We start from the raw sequence: 10,672 nt of genomic DNA, 5'->3' as shown, positions 1-10,672 counted from the left end.
ATAAATAAAACTCTGCAATATACTTTTGTTATTTATTTTGTTCCCTTTTCTTGTAATTCCATTCTGAAATTGTGAGCTTTACAGTTCCTGTTAGAAATGGAAGTGCAGAACACTGTTATATTCCACACAGCCATTGGCTGCACACTCTAGTGACCTGACCTATTTATTAGTCTCTAATTGGCCACAGCAGAGAAAGTAACCTAAGTTACAACATGGCAGCTCCCATTGTTTTTTAGACACAAAAACTTTAAACTTATTTTGTCAATATTTAAACAACTAATGAAACTTTAAAAAATACATCTACATGTTTTTCTCATACTAATCTTTTCTTTAAATGCACCGTCCTATCTAGCATTTATTTAGTGTTTAATGTACCTTTAAGCATCCATCAGCTGCCCACCCCCTAAGCCACACCTTAGTAGGGAGTGTTCACCGAACGATTTAGCACACATGCCATGCATTAACGCAATTGCTTCTGTGCGATCAATATCCAGGATTGCAGCGTCCCCATCTCTCACACAGTGCGGCATGACAGATAAGCAGAGTATGTGTAATATTTGAGCCGAGCCGAGTACCCAGCTGTAAACAGACGTTCATGCTCACAAATTATACTTGTATTGCAATCGGTATCATTAGTATTGGCTGCTATAAGAAATCTAAAAAACTATGAAGAATAAAATGCAGCAAACCTGCGGGCGGCCAGTAGACACTTCTAGTAAAGCTTGTACATATTTTGATACTTCAAACATCCAAACAGACCAGCAAGCCTCCAAGCACTTATAATTTCAAAGCAAATGTATTCAGTGGAGAACATAGAAATAAGAAAATCCTTAAAACATGATCTACAGCAGTGCTTTCTAAACTGTGTGTCGTGACACATTAGTGTGTCGTTGGCAGTGTGTAGGTGTGTCCCTGCTTCAGCACAAATTTGTTTGAATTGAATTTTTTTTAACATTTTCTTTTGGTTTCCGACTTTCCGCCTGCCTGCTACGCATATCATGTGGTTGACACGTGATTGATACCTAGTGGGTAACAGATCATCTTAACCTATTGGAGCAGCTCACCGGGAACTGAAACTATTCTCATTGGCGGCACATTGGCTCCTGATTGCACGTGTAGTCTCCTCAATCGGCTCGTGACTGCATGTGTAGTCAGTGAGTGGGATAGCAGTGTGTTTGCAGCGCAGGCAGTAGTCAGTCGGACTACGGCGGCACTTTAAATGCTGAGCTGAAGTCAGAAGTCAAAGTGGGTTTTTTTTGCATCTAGCTCCCAGTAGTGCATTGCTGTTCCTGCTCTTGATTAGGGCTGCAACTAACGATTATTTTCATAATCGATTAATCGGCCGATTATTTTTTCGACTAATCGGATAAAAAACAATTTTTTTCCTATATTTAAAATAAAAGAGTTTGTCTATGGTATGATATCTTCAAATTCTTGTGCTATACCAAGTTTTATTTACTTTATAATAAAATAATGATCCTGCTGCTGGACAGATAGCTCAGCATGCTAAGGCACTGTGACTGAGCTCTGTAGCAGCCCAAGGGTTGCAGGTTCGATCCCCAGCGAGGTCCACTCAGCCTTTCATCCTTCCGAGGTTGATAAAATGAGCAGCGCCTTGAGACCCTTACAGGTGATTAGCCGCGCTTTACAAGTACCCAATACATGCATACATACATCCCTGGTTGTCTACTTGGGGTGCATTAGCCTTCATCCATCCCTGGTCTTTGGTTGTGAGAAATATATGGGGCAGATATGAAGCTATAATAGTTGGGTGGGGGGTTTTGGTACAAAAAAACATTTCTCAGTGCCTAGGGTATCAGAAAAACTAAATACACATCTGACTGGATCACATTATTGTCGATGTGATACATATTACAGAGCAGGGGTTGACAAATCTGTTTACAATTCAGAAGCCAGTAAGAATATTTAGGAGCCAGATAGTGGTACAGGTAGCCCTCAGTTTATGCCGGGGTTAGGTTCCAGGAGGAATGGTTGTAAATCGAAACCCAGTTTATAATGTAAGTCAATGGGAAGTGAGGGAGTTAGGTTCCAGGCCCCTCTCAAAATTGTCATAAGTAACATCTAATACATTATTTTTAAAGCTTTGAAATGAAGACTTTAAATGCTAAACAGCATTATAAACCTAATAATATAGATTGTATCATCATCAAACTAAGTTTAATGAACAAAAACATTTGCTAACAGCACCTATTTAAATAATCACACAACAGACTGCATCATCATCAAACTAAGTTTAATGAAAAAAAATGTTTTTTCACTTGCATTTTTCTGCAATCAGTTCTCTGCATTGTTAGTATGTTAGATAATATTGGGTTTGCACCTATTCTATGCATTTAAATCTGCAGTGATTAATAAGCAGTTAGGCACCCTCACCTCAAGCTGCTGGACAGGAAGATAATAGGGAAGTGACTGCTAGATCTTGCTCGATAGCTAAGGTCTGTTCTGTGTACACAGATCAATTTCAGTCTGTGAAGTTGCATAAATTTGCTGCAAAACAAGTGGACAGCTTCACCTACTGGCTATTTTAATTAGTGCACTGCTTTCCAAAGCTTTTCAATAGCAGTCACATGACTGAAAAAAAAGGTTGTTATTCTGAAACGAAGCAAATTGAACCGGCGTAAACCGAGGGCAACCTGTATTTGTATATAGATATATGGAGATTTACCCAAAAGGTTTTGAGCCAGGGGTGAAATTCTAGGAGCCAGTGGCCCCTGGCTCCTGGGTTTGTGAAGCACTGTCACAGACGGCTCTGTAAACTTCCTCAGTGTGTGAAAGTGGGTTCATGGTGCATAGAGACATATGCCCCATGAACAGCACTGAAATATTGAGATATATTTTACTAGAAGAATGTTTGCTAATACCTGTATATTACAAAAATGCTACCATTCAAAACTGAAATGCATATAGGTACAATTGAGTTTTGACTAGAATATCCCTTTAATTCTAAGGCTAAAGAACTATATGGGGCAAAATTTGTCATGGTTGCAGGCGGACAGGTTTTGCAAGTAGTGAACTTGTCCTCCTGCAATCACCACTTAAGATGCTGCATCGCATGACGATGACGAAATTTAACACATGGTTTCCAATTTTGCCTGGAATGTCCCTTTAATGAAATTGTATAATTTTATACAGGTTAATAATGTTATTGTTAATGGATTTAGTACATATCTTATCCATGTGACCTTTTTGCTGTACATTGCTGTACATTTTTGGTGCCTGAATCCAGCTCCTATCCCTACCTTGGCTGAGAGATTACGGAGGGCTTACTTTAACATTTGATTTGACATTTAACAATTCAATGTTACAGTTTCAACTAATGAATGAGTTTGTCATTTTTTGACTGGTGATCAGCAGAGTTCATAAGATGCAGAGCTTCAGAATAATTAAAGGGATACTAAACCCATTTTTTTTCTTTCATCATTCAGCTAGAGCACGCAATTTTAAGCAACTTTTCTAATTTGCTCCTATTATCAAAATTTCTTCTTTCTCTTGCTATCTTTATTTGAAAAAGCAGGAATGTAAAGCTTAGGAGCCAGCCCATTTAAGGTTCAGCACCTGGGTAGCGCTTGCTGATTGGTGGCTAAATGAGACTGCCCCTTATGTTAGTGCTATTTACAAACTTGTATTTTAGCCAATTAGTGTTATTTTTCCTGCATAACCATTATCATTCTCCATGGGACTGAGTGCAATGTTATCTATATGACACATATAGTATGAGAATATTAATATATATTAATATAACAATGTTAATTATACAAAGCTGGAGAATGGGTAGCAAAGGTGTTACCTATCTTTTAAACAATAAAAAAGAATCAAGTAGACTGTCCCTTTAAATTAAAGTGGGGGTTTCAGGTGTACAGGTTCTCTACTTGCGAAGCTGTCTGCATGAAATAATGATAAACTCTTCACTATGTCCTTTTTAGAAATAGATGGAACTTGTCTTCAGAAAACTGTGTTCTTTTCTTTTTTTATATATATTTTTTGTTTTTAATTTCCCTGGAGTCCTGATCTTTTCACTCAAAGAACACTGTCTGCTAGATTACGAGTCTTGCGTTAGCCTTAAAAAGCAGCATTGAGATGTCCCAACGCTGCTTTTTAACGCCCGCTGGTATTACGATTCTTGCAGGTACAGGTGTACCGCTCACTTTTTTGGTCAGACTCGAAAATACCGCAAATCCACTTACGTCAATTGTGTATCCTATATTTTCAATGGGAGATGCATAACGCCGGTATTACGAGTCTTCCAAAAAGTGAGCGGTAGACCCTCTCCTGTCAAGACTGATACCGCATTTACAGGGAGTGCAGAATTATTAGGCAAATGAGTATTTTGACCACATCATCCTCTTTATGCATGTTGTCTTACTCCAAGCTGTATAGGCTTGAAAGCCTACTACCAATTAAGCATATTAGGTGATGTGCATCTCTGTAATGAGAAGGGGTGTGGTCTAATGACATCAACACCCTATATCAGGTGTGCATAATTATTAGGCAACTTCCTTTCCTTTGGCAAAATGGGTCAAAAGAAGGACTTGACAGGCTCAGAAAAGTCAAAAATAGTGAGATATCTTGCAGAGGGATGCAGCACTCTTAAAATTGCAAAGCTTCTGAAGCGTGATCATCGAACAATCAAGCGTTTCATTCAAAATAGTCAACAGGGTCGCAAGAAGCGTGTGGAAAAACCAAGGCGCAAAATAACTGCCCATGAACCGAGAAAAGTCAAGCGTGCAGCTGCCAAGATGCCACTTGCCACCAGTTTGGCCATATTTCAGAGCTGCAACATCACTGGAGTGCCCAAAAGCACAAGGTGTGCAATACTCAGAGACATGGCCAAGGTAAGAAAGGCTGAAAGACGACCACCACTGAACAAGACACACAAGCTGAAACGTCAAGACTGGGCCAAGAAATATCTCAAGACTGATTTTTCTAAGGTTTTATGGACTGATGAAATGAGAGTGAGTCTTGATGGGCCAGATGGATGGGCCCGTGGCTGGATTGGTAAAGGGCAGAGAGCTTCAGTCCGACTCAGACGCCAGCAAGGTGGAGGTGGAGTACTGGTTTGGGCTGGTATCATCAAAGATGAGCTTGTGGGGCCTTTTCGGGTTGAGGATGGAGTCAAGCTCAACTCCCAGTCCTACTGCCAGTTTCTGGAAGACACCTTCTTCAAACAGTGGTACAGGAAGAAGTCTGCATCCTTCAAGAAAAACATGATTTTCATGCAGGACAATGCTCCATCACACGCGTCCAAGTACTCCACAGCGTGGCTGGCAAGAAAGGGTATAAAAGAAGAAAATCTAATGACAAGGCCTCCTTGTTCACCTGATCTGAACCCCATTGAGAACCTGTGGTCCATCATCAAATGTGAGATTTACAAGGAGGGAAAACAGTACACCTCTCTGAACAGTGTCTGGGAGGCTGTGGTTGCTGCTGCACGCAATGTTGATGGTGAACAGATCAAAACACTGTCAGAATCCATGGATGGCAGGCTTTTGAGCGTCCTTGCAAAGAAAGGTGGCTATATTGGTCACTGATTTGTTTTTGTTTTGTTTTTGAATGTCAGAAATGTATATTTGTGAATGTTGAGATGTTATATTGGTTTCACTGGTAAAAATAAATAATTGAAATGGGTATATATTTGTTTTTTGTTAAGTTGCCTAATAATTATGCACAGTAATAGTCACCTGCATACACAGATATCCCCCTAAAATAGCTATAACTAAAAACAAACTAAAAACTACTTCCAAAACTATTCAGCTTTGATATTAATGAGTTTTTTGGGTTCATTGAGAACATGGTTGTTGTTCAATAATAAAATTAATCCTCAAAAATACAACTTGCCTAATAATTCTGCACTCCCTGTAAAAGTCAGTGGTTAAGAGTTTTATGGGCTAACGCCGTAGTATAAAACTCTTAACTAAAGTGCTAAAAAGTACACTAACACCCATAAACTACCTATTAACCCCTAAACCGAGGCCCCCCACATCGCAAACACTAAAAAATATTTTTTAACCCCTAATCTGCCGAACCGGACATCGCTGCCACTATAAAAAATATATTAACCTCTAAACCGCCGCCCTCCCGCATCGCAAACACTAGTTAAATTTTATTAACCTCTAATCTGCCATCCCTAACATCGCCTACACCTACCTACATTTATTAACCCCTAATCTGCCGCCCCAACGTCGCCGCAACTATATTAAATGTATTAACCCCTAAATCTAAGTCTAACCCTAACCCCCCCAACTTAAATATAATTTAAATATATCTAAATAAAATTACTACAATTCACTAAATTATTCCTATTTAAAACTAAATACTTACCTATAAAATAAACCATAAGATAGCTACAATATAACTAATAGTTACATTGTATCTATCTTAGGGTTTATTTTTATTTTACAGGCAAGTTTGTATTTATATTAACTAGGTAGAATAGTTATTAAATAGTTATTAACTATTTAATAGCTACCTAGTTAAAATAAATTAAAATTTACCTGTAAAATAAATCCTAACCTATGTTACAATTACACCTAACACTACACTATAATTAAATTACCTAAACTAAATACAATTAAATACAATTTAAAAAAATTATCTAAAGTACAAAAAAACACACTAAATTACAGAAAATAATAAAATAATTACAAGTTTTTTAAACCAATTACACCTAATCTAATCCCCCTAATAAAATAAAAAAGCCCCCAAAATAATAAAAAGCCCTACCCTATACTAAATTACAAATAGCCCTTAAAAGGGCCTTTTGCGGGGCATTGCCCCAAAGTAATCAGCTCTTTTACCTGTTAAAAAAAGTACAAATACCCCCCCAACATTAAAACCCATCACCCACACACCCAACCCTACTATAAAACCCACCCCTCTAAAACCCACCCAATACCCCCTTAATAAAACCTAACACTAACCCCTTGAAGATCACCCTACCTTGAGAAGTCTTCATCCAAGCCGGGAAGAAGAGGTCCTCCAGACGGGTAGAAGTCTTCATCCAGGCGGCATCTTCTATCTTCATCCATCCAGCGCGGAACGGTTCCATCTTCAAGACATCCGACGCAGAGCATCCTCTTCAAACGATAGTAGGTGAAAAACCCTCCCTAGTTGCCAGGAGAGCCCCCAATTTGAAAGACAAATTAGTCAAGAGTCATTTAATAAAAAGTCCCAGTTCCAAAGACTGGTTAGAGGAACATAGAAAAGTAAAGGGGTGGACACAGGCGGGGGGAAAAGGAGGAGTGGTAGCACCCGAGGCAGGGGGAGTGACAGTCAGAGGGACATGTTGTACACAGGGGCAAAAGGACTGGGTCTCATACACAGGGGTAAGGATAGTGACACTGTGTGACAGACCCTCAGGGGGAGTGACAGAAGAATCCATACACAGAGTGTAGTGACAGAGGGACACATAGACAGGTAGAGTGTAGTGACAGAGGGACACATAGGTAGAGTGTAGTGACAGAGGGACACATAGGTAGAGTGCAGTGACAGAGGGACACATAGGAAGAGAGGCCACTGAGATAGGGACACTTGAGATATATTAGTGCCCCTTAGTCACAGGAGTAGGTGACAGGGAGGTCCACACTGTGATTAGGAGTGGGCTACTCAGTGACAAGGAGGAGAGGCCTTCACAGTGACACACAAGCCTTGTGACACCTGGATACAACTCACAAAAGTACAGTGATTGTGTGAATTCCGTTTTAAAGGTTTCCCATCATGGCCCAGCAGCTTCTTTCTCGTGCCCTAGTGTCCCCCAAATTGCTCCTGGATGCTCTTCGCCCCGGCTCTGCTCTCTCTGGAACGCTCCGTATTCTGGATGCCTCCTGGCATCTGCCCAAGTCTGGACGAGATGGGTGGAGGGAGTACAAGGAGCGGCATATACCGGGCTCCTACTTCTTTGATATTGACGCCTGCAGTGACCGCACCTCACCTTATGATCACATGCTGCCCAGTGCCGACCAGTTTGCTGAATATGCCGGCCGGCTGGGAGTCTCAAACAGCAGTCACGTGGTGGTCTATGATGCCAGTGACTTTGGTTCCTTCAGTGCCCCCCGGCTCTGGTGGATGTTCAGGGTGTTTGGACATCCTCATGTGTCAGTACTTGACGGGGGATTGAAAGCCTGGCTGAGGGAGGGATACCCGGTGAAATCTGGCAAGGAACTTAAACCACAACTGGTAGAATTTCGGGGACAACTGGACTCCTCTCAAGTAATTGGGCATGAAGAGATTGAAGAGAATAGAGAAAAAAAGAAGTTCCAGTTGGTTGATGCCAGAGTAGAAGGGAGATTCAGAGGCTTAGACCCAGAGCCCAGGGAAGGTATTGAACCAGGGCATATACCTGGTGCTGTCAGCCTCCCTTTCCCCAGCTTGTTAACAGAAGATGGCTATGAGAAATCTCCAGATGAACTCCGACGTCTATTCCAGGAGAAGGGCATTGATCTGTCTCGTCCATTAGTAGCCACTTGCGGGTCTGGGGTTACCGCCTGCCATATTGCTTTGGCCTCTTTTCTCTGCGGCAAAGAAGACACAGCCATCTATGATGGTTCCTGGGTTGAGTGGTACATGAGAGCCAAGCCTGAGGATGTAGTGTCAGAAGAGAGAGGGAAGACCTTGTGATGGTCTTCTGCAATAGTGTGAAGATCTCTGTATAGACATTAGTGGCTTACTTCAGTATTTGCACATTCCGTTGAGGGCATAAGTGCCACCTCCTACTATTAAGTGCCAGGCTTCCCCATGCAGTGCCTTATTTGCTTTTTATATTCCTAGTTAAGTGGTCATGACTCAGTCTTCTCCATGGACTGAGATATCCTTGTAGGAAGGCTGAAATATGTAAGGTCATGAGCTGAGCGAATTTGATGCGAAACATTGGTTGAGAGATGTGCGATTTTGTGTTCCTTAGCGGGGGCCCCCTGTTCAAGTGGGGAGAAATCTCATGGGTTATGTTTATGGGGTAGATAATCTGTCTGTGAACTTAAAATTTACAGAAGGTACAAAAAAAGTGTTCTCAGAAGTGATGGTTATGTTTTCAGGTGTATAAAAGGTGAGATTACATTTTTATGTCAGTTTGTGATGCCTAACAATTATAATATAAAATAAGGCTATACGGTTATTAAATTATCACTGACAAATCTGATTTAATTGGGTGCTTGGGAATTGTGTGTGTGGGGGATGATACGAATCAGTAACTCATTGTCAAAGGTGGGAGGGAGAGTCTTAAAAATTACATACTCAAAATCTTTTGAGCCGTGTGAAAGAAATACATTTACACCCATTTTTATTTGCCTCAAGGTAAAAGCTGTTTAAATATCAACAAACTGTTTTTTGTTCTTCCTACAAATTCTCATTGACTGGCAGTTACTTCCAGATAATGCGGATTGGCTGACTTACTTTCTGCTTATGCTGATTGGCTGACACATACTTCTGCTCATGCTCATTGTACCCATCAGTGTAGATGAGTATTAGCGGGAGGTGTGTGTCACCCAATGAGCACGAGCAGGACATATCTGCCAGCCAATCAGCATTAGATTTCAACAGCTATAACTAATTTGTTTTTTAGGGGAAAACATTGTGTAATTTGTTGCACTTTCATATAAAATTATAGAATTTTTCTAGCACAGTGGGAAGTCGAATCTCTTTTGCAAAAACACTAAATTTGATATTTTCTGCTGATTTTTCTTCTGTTGTCCTTTAAGAAAAATGTAAGATATTTTTTTTTTTCATTAAACATTAAATCAATTAAAAAAAAAAAAGTAAAGGGGTGTTTTCAATGCGGCCATTGTGTTTTATGTAAGTACATTGTCCGCACAAGGACTTTCTCTACTGGGTCTGTGTCTTATCCTATAAAGCAGTTTATCAACTGCAAAACTGAAAACACCATTTACCTCCTGTCCTGCAGTTGCCCTGTCTTCTACGTTGGTAAAACGAGACGCATGCTGAAAGACAGGGTAACTGAACACAGAGACGACATAAAAGCAGCCAAAGATGGAGAGATAAAGAGTGGAGTGGCATTGCACTTTTTGACTCACCATAATTGCAATTTATCTGTCCTAAAAGTTATTGGCATTGAATCTTGTTCCCTCTATGGAAGGGGAGGGGACATTGATAATGTATTACTCAAAAAAGAAACAGAATGGATGTATAAACTCCAGACCGTAACGCCAAAAGGCCTAAATGAAAAATGTGAGTTTGCTGCGTTCCTCGGAACATGAGACGAGACACTAAACCTCTATGAACCTAGGTCTGTTTATTTCTTTATTTGTGCAGTTCACAGAGGGTTGATATATGTGTTACAATCTTAAAATTGTAATCTATTCCCTAAATTTAAGTTTAAGGTTCAAAGAAACTGAAAATTATTTTTCTTAGTTTAAAGTCATTCCCATACTAAATTTTATTTTTGACATCTGAACCAAATATACTATTGTATTCATTTTATTAATTTTTTTATTAATTATTTTGTGTTAAAAAATCTTGCTGCGTGTCTAGGAAATGGTTAAAACAAAATACATAGGCAGATAAAAGTTTTTTATCCGATTTGTTTATACTATATTTCACTTTTTCCTAAGGAAGATGGGCTTTAACAAAATAAGCATGTTCTATAGGCTGTTTGTTCAAATTGAGGTATCCAATCAGCTTACAATCTGAGCATTAAAAGAAC

At 39.8% G+C, this 10,672-nt stretch overlaps 1 protein-coding gene across 1 annotated transcript; it reads left to right on the top strand.

Moving 5' to 3' along the window:
• The first annotated feature begins 7,301 nt into the window (after positions 1 to 7,301).
• On the top strand, positions 7,302 to 8,707 carry LOC128635857 (3-mercaptopyruvate sulfurtransferase-like). Its single transcript, XM_053688966.1, has one exon. The coding sequence runs from the start codon at positions 7,735 to 7,737 to the stop codon at positions 8,632 to 8,634; it is 900 nt and encodes a 299-aa protein (XP_053544941.1). The 5' UTR covers positions 7,302 to 7,734; the 3' UTR covers positions 8,635 to 8,707.
• Positions 8,708 to 10,672: the final 1,965 nt, after the last annotated feature.

This window comes from Bombina bombina, chromosome 7, assembly GCF_027579735.1.
Source record: "Bombina bombina isolate aBomBom1 chromosome 7, aBomBom1.pri, whole genome shotgun sequence".
NCBI classification, from domain to species: Eukaryota; Metazoa; Chordata; class Amphibia; order Anura; family Bombinatoridae; genus Bombina; species Bombina bombina.
Note: the sequence above shows the minus strand (reverse complement) of the source record. Positions and strands in the feature narration are given on the sequence as shown.